Source organism: Triticum dicoccoides, chromosome 6B (assembly GCF_002162155.2).
Source record: "Triticum dicoccoides isolate Atlit2015 ecotype Zavitan chromosome 6B, WEW_v2.0, whole genome shotgun sequence".
Taxonomy (NCBI): domain Eukaryota; kingdom Viridiplantae; phylum Streptophyta; class Magnoliopsida; order Poales; family Poaceae; genus Triticum; species Triticum dicoccoides.
The window spans coordinates 562,863,791-562,869,818 of record NC_041391.1 but is presented as its reverse complement, the minus strand read 5'-3'; the positions used below and the strand labels follow the sequence as shown (position 1 = coordinate 562,869,818).

Genomic DNA, 6,028 nt, shown 5'->3' with positions numbered 1-6,028 from the left:
AGAAAAAGGCTTAGATCCCAAAATATTATAGATCTGGCTACGAGACTGCAAAGGGAAAAGGAAGAAGACAATGGGAAGTGGAAGGGACTATTTATTCACTTGTTTCACACGATACATTCTCGCCGTTGGGTACCCCATTATCCACGAACAAGTGTATCCGCAGAACGTTCGCGGACAAATAGGGGGTGCACCATTTGGTGAGTAGAAAATGCTATAATCTAATTTGTGTGTAGACCGCCAGCTTCTGTATACTACAGACTGGTTATTAATCGAGATGAAGATTTCCATAGGCAACAATAATCACCAACCCAAATCTTAAGATAACGTGTATTAATTTTCACAAGCAAATCATGCTGAACTTTACTCAAATTGACCAAAAAGAAGAACACAACATCTGCATAACAAGCCTTGCCACAACAATCACCAGCCCAAATCTCAAGATTGAATGCGTATCTGTGTTTTGATTTTCAGAAAGAAATCATGCAAACCTTTACTCAAATGACCATAGAGAAGAACACAGCATATGCATAACAGTGTACTTAGAATCTTTACTTCGTATCTACCGAACTCAGTCATCACACAATGCCAAGCGCATTATTGCCAGGTTCTGCCTTGCAGGTCCATTGCAAGATAGAAGTGCCCAACATCCTTACCAAGACTAATGGCTGTCAAATAACGGAAGAAATTGAAAACAGTTTCTCAGGCTCCGAAACAGAATTTAAGCATTACAACAGAATTTGAGTATTTAATCCTTCTATCCAATATGCATCATCTAGTTCCCTGCAGACCTACACCAGCGAAAACAATTGATACCCATCAAATATCTGAAAGAACATGCCATACAGCAGCTATAGACCACAAAAGAAAAAATTCTGATGACCATGCAGGACCCATTCCTGGAGCCATTGACTACAGAAGACTTGCAATTGCTTTCAGACACTCATGTAACCCACACTTTCAACTGAACTTAATAGTTACAAGAAGTTCAACATGATATTGAGGTCGGATAACTTGATGGTCACTTTAGTATGAAAATGATCAATAAGGTGGAAACCACAAAAATAATGTAACAGTCACATATAACCATGTCATGAAAACCAAAAAAACATGTTAAATATATTCCGTAGTATAGCCATGCAGCTGCCAGGAGCTGCACAAAAGTCTGCATACATAAGGGATGTCTAAGTACGAAGGGCCTGATGCTTTAATAGGAAACCAGATGTGCACTGAAAAAGAACATCCATGGGCAGCTAAGTTATTGCTCAACTCTGTGGGGAGCTAAGTTATTACTCAAGTCTCAAGGTAGTTGATATACATGATTCATGGTAGTTTAATTCATTTCAGTTAAGGGTAAAATGCCTGAGCTAATGGCTGAGTAATACTCTACATGCCACAGGTCACGGCATGTGGAGGAAATTAACGATAAGATATCACCTGTAAATGTAGCACATCTCATGTTGTACACAGTGAGGTATGCCATCAGTAGCTGAGCCATTTATGTTCAAGATTTGGTGGTCAAGTTCATAAGAAAATTGTCATTTTACAGTGCTATGTATGCTACATAGGTAGTGTTATCTAAAAGTATATAAGCCCTATAGTTTGAACGTAGTGAACTCCATGAGTTATAATTCTGTAATCTAGCCTTCCAATTGTCAGTTTTGGTTCTTAAGTAAGCTCAGTGCCGTTGTCAAAAAAGAAAGAAGTAAGCTCAGTGCCCATAAGAGATACATCTTGTACACAAACATTGGTTAGCTTCTATATGTCCAAAAAAAAAACTTCTACTCCCTCCGTTCCTAAATATTTGTCTTTCTAGACATTTCAACAAGTGACTACATACGGAACAAAATGAGTGAATCCACACTCTAAAATATGTCTACATACATCCGTATGTGGTAGTCCATTTGAAATGTCTAGAAAGACAAATATTTAGGAACGGAGGGAGTATTCCACAAAACTGTAATGATGAGCAACTTTTTAAACCATTGCATCTGCATGAACCAACAATAAATATAATAGTAAAGCAAAACTGTCTAACAGGCACAACCAAATAGAGATCAAATCAAAACCAAACCAAAGATTTAGTTTCAGTTCAAACTATTCCTAGTGCGCCAACATTTAACTTTAAACACTACAGTGCCGACCTTGGCAGAGCTCGACAGACCAAACGAAATGCTAGCGAGGCCAGGTACATTTCGGAGGTTCCAACGTGATTGTAAGCAGGCCATAGAAGAAATAAGCAGCAAGACAACTAACTTAACCCATGACCGATGCATGGAATTGGCATTTCTTCTTAGGCAGTAGAAACGGCTTCAGTGTAGTCGACAATAACGGGTACTAAAACTGAGATGCAACTGCGCAACAGCACAGATCGGACATAAAAAAAAAGTGAATAGCACTGAGAAAATGCCAGAAACGATTTAGTCACCACTGCCAGCGAGAATCTAGAGGCAGACTGCACCAAATGGCTAACAATTGCTGCAAAAGTTTTCCAAGTTCTACCAAGGAAGCAAGCCAGCTATAGGATGGAGAAATAGGTTAACATTACAGCATAGATTCAAGATTCAAGATGCAGACAATATATTGCATTTCTTTGTGGCCCTGATTGTTGACAAGGGATATGTTTTTCTGAACTTTTAGTTAAGATAAACTAATCCTGTCAGGTGCATTTTTGCATACGAAGAGTTCTACATGTCTCTGTAGGTACAAAAAGGTAAAAGAAAAGACTATGGGAATCCCATCAAAAGATCCGGCTGCAATTACAGTGTCGAATTTAGATATCATAGGACCTGAGTTTTAGGAAAAACATTAATACATTCTACGAGAAGGTTAGTTGAGTCATTCGCTAATCCATCCATTTGACAAGCCAAATAATGAACCTGCTTTAAGTCTGATGAACGATTCTGCTTCTTTCATGATGGTGCAATTCCATGATATAATCTTTGTCTACAGTTTAAGGCACTGCAGGAGAGAACTATGGAAAAGACACGGAAAAACAAAAAATATGTGTTTCTGCATAGCACAATTTCCCCTCTTCTTATGCAAACTAAATATAATTTCAGCGCGGCATCTAATCAAAAGATTAGGCAAACTAAATTACTGATGCCTAAGTGCTTGCTAATTACAGTATATAGCAAAATATAACTTCAGTCGACCAGCTACATACCTGATGGTCGTCGTTTTTTCAAGTAATGGTGCAGCCCCGGATACCATTTGCAAGAACTCGAACTCGTAGCCATCTCCTCTAAAGCCTTTGATTTCCACTTCTTGAAGATTGACTAAGGAGGGAATTTGCATAGGCTCATGGCATGGACAATCTGTTGTGCAAGCTCCTTCCACCTAAAACAAGTGTGGATTACTGCAAAGGTACAACTGAGGCAAGTAATATACATTTCAGAAATAAAGTTATCAAGAGTTTACCCAATTACCTCAGATCTCCGTAGAACAAGCTTAAGCCTTTGGGTAGCAATACGAATAAACTGTATGCCAAGTATATGCAGCACAATGGATCTCCAGGCATGCCCCGTCTGCCCAAGGGAAGATGCAGCTCCAAAGTACACAGGTCACCAACTGGTAGGTTTTGTATCTCCCCCTCAAACGCGTGTTCTGCTTCATTTGCACGTGAAGTATTCTGCAAAACAGGTTGGCATGCATAAGTATAATTTTGTTGGCAATTTGGATAAACTTGCGCAGGACAGGCGACATACGTAGGCAGATATATGCAGCGACAGACAAGTGCCATCCACATCATTGGTGATGGCAGCCTCCCCTGTCTTTAAGCTCAGGCTCGTGAGTTGCCACAGTTCACGAATCCCAATTGCCATGTTGCTGTACTTGCACTCCCACGAGATCTGCTCCACCATTGGAGCGGAGATGGACAAGCTGCAGCAGTTCTGGTTGGTGAAGACGGAAAGGGTTAAATGCTTCAGTGCGGGGGCTGCGATATCAATGTTCTCTGTCACATAACATTCCTCAGCGTTCTCAATATGGAGTTCCTGCAGGGTCGCTGATTGAATGACGATGCTGCCGCGATCAACTGATATGATCCTGAGCACACGCAGACGAGGGCAAAGGCTGACCAAGGTGTAAATATCAAGCCAGAAGCCCTTGAGCGTCAATCGCTCGAGCACGGGGAAGCTCCCAGCCAGATTCTCAACAAGAAGGTAAGACACATCAAGATGGACTGAGATGGCGCGGTGGAAACCAGGGAGAATCACAGGGCTATCGGATTCCGGATCTACGTTCCACGGGAGGATGAAACGGAACTCCTCCACTGGCGAGACCTCCGCGGCGGCAAAGAGGACCTTCGAGACGTCCTTGGCGTAGATACGCCTTCCATAAGGAACACAGATCTCGAGTACTCGTAATCCTCCGAACGCGGGGCGCTGCGCCCCAAGCGCGCCGAGTACCAACCCGAGCGCACGGATCGCCCTTCGAACAGACTTGATCTTTATCTGCTGTATACTGAACCTTGCCATGCTGAGGCCGCTCGTCAGCGCACGCCACCGGCCGGAGAGGATGCTGGTGCGGACGGCATCACGGTGGTGATCGAGGCGGGCAAGGATGAGGTGGAGTACGTCGTCGGGTAGAGCACTGAGGTGATCGATTCCGTCTCCGAAATGGGTGCCTCCATGCGGCGGCGGAGGCGGGCCGCGCTGACGAACAGGTGGGTGCTCCTCCTCCATCGAAGAGCAGACGCGGGTCGCAGGGGGGAGGTGCCTGGGAGGCCGGAGACCACGGGCTAGGTCACCGGGAGCGGAGGGGAGGGGAGGGGGGCGATGGGCGGCGGCGGTGAATCGCAAATCGGAAGGAAGAGGGAAGATTTTTTTCCACCTAGCGCTGACCTGCGGGCCCAGAGACAGGAAGCACCAACGGCACACCAATAGCTCGCTGTGATGGTCCGATGGTCAGAAATGCACCTCGCTGGGAGGGCCCGATAGGGCTTAGGCAAGGGAAACTCCACTCTAACTTTTGCCAACTTTACTTATATCATTTTAAAATTTCATTTCCCATTTTTGTCACTCCTACCTTTCGATAATATATCACAAATGCCATTCTGTCAGGTCAATGGACGTTTTGACCAAACAGAGCAAAGAAAAGACCAGATTGCCCCCAATTAATTTGTTTTGCTTTTGCCACTCTCATTTTATTCAACTATTGCTTTTGCCATTATATTAACGCCATCAGCAGCATACTAAAGAGGACATTTTGGTTGACATTTGAAAATCTAACCATCACACATAATTACACAGTATTTAGAGATCATGACCAACACCACCGTAAAGAGAAAATTTTGGCGTGACCTATTTAAAAATCTAACCATCACACATAGTTGCACAATATTTAGATGAGAAGTTGTCACATCCCTGGTCCTGTTATGCACTAGGCTAGACCTCATGTGAGCATCATGTTTTAATTCAAATGAAATTTGAATTGAGGAATTCTCAAAGCCTCAGAAACCTTCTAAAAATGATCAACATTAAAATTTCCTCAAAGAAGTCCAAGAAAATGTTCCTCTTAGTCTCTGAAAATATTGCAAAGAGGTAAAACTCAAAACAATATTTTTGGTATCTCAGAGTTAATTATTTTGGACCTTTGAATTAAATAAATAGCTATTTGCATTGGATATATATTTGATATATAAATAATATATGTCCAATAATTACTGGAACATTTTATGTGGTTTGGTATATTTTAACTCTAGCCACATAACTATTTTCAGGATTTTATAAAATGGTTTAGTATTTTACTAAACTAAAACAACACAGAACAAAATAGATAAATAGAAAACAATAAATAAAAGCAAAGAGAGAGAAGGACTACCTGGCGCCACTTACCTGGCCCAGCTGGCCAGCCCATCTGGCCGGCCCAGCCCACCTCCTCCCCCTTGTCATCTTCCTCCTCTGCCAGGAGGACGAACAGAGGCGAGGCGTGGCGCGCGCCCGAGAGGCCTCGGCCACCTCCTGCTTCCCCCTGGCCACCTCCTGCTTCCTCCTCGACGCCCGGGAGACGCCACGCGCCTCCTCGACCC

General features: G+C 43.1%; 1 protein-coding gene across 1 annotated transcript; it reads right to left on the bottom strand.

Annotated features, from left to right (window-relative positions):
- Positions 1 to 480: 480 nt before the first annotated feature.
- LOC119320321 (putative F-box/FBD/LRR-repeat protein At4g00315) lies at positions 481 to 4,787 on the bottom strand. The gene is made up of 4 exons (XM_037594427.1): positions 3,705 to 4,787; positions 3,426 to 3,628; positions 3,164 to 3,336; positions 481 to 788 (listed from the first exon to the last, which is right to left on the bottom strand). The coding sequence occupies exons 1-3, from the start codon at positions 4,680 to 4,682 to the stop codon at positions 3,276 to 3,278; spliced, it is 1,242 nt and encodes a 413-aa protein (XP_037450324.1). The 5' UTR covers positions 4,683 to 4,787; the 3' UTR covers positions 481 to 788; positions 3,164 to 3,275.
- Positions 4,788 to 6,028: the final 1,241 nt, after the last annotated feature.

Coding starts and splice junctions, on each gene's coding strand:
- LOC119320321 (XM_037594427.1), bottom strand. CDS start 4,682: ATGGAGGAGGAGCACCCACCTGTTCGTCAGCGCGGCCCGCCTCCGCCG. Junction 3,629..3,704: donor CGCTGCATATATCTGCCTAC/GTATGTCGCCTG, acceptor CCTGTTTTGCAG/AATACTTCACGTGCAAATGA. Junction 3,337..3,425: donor TTGTTCTACGGAGATCTGAG/GTAATTGGGTAA, acceptor CACTTGTTTTAG/GTGGAAGGAGCTTGCACAAC.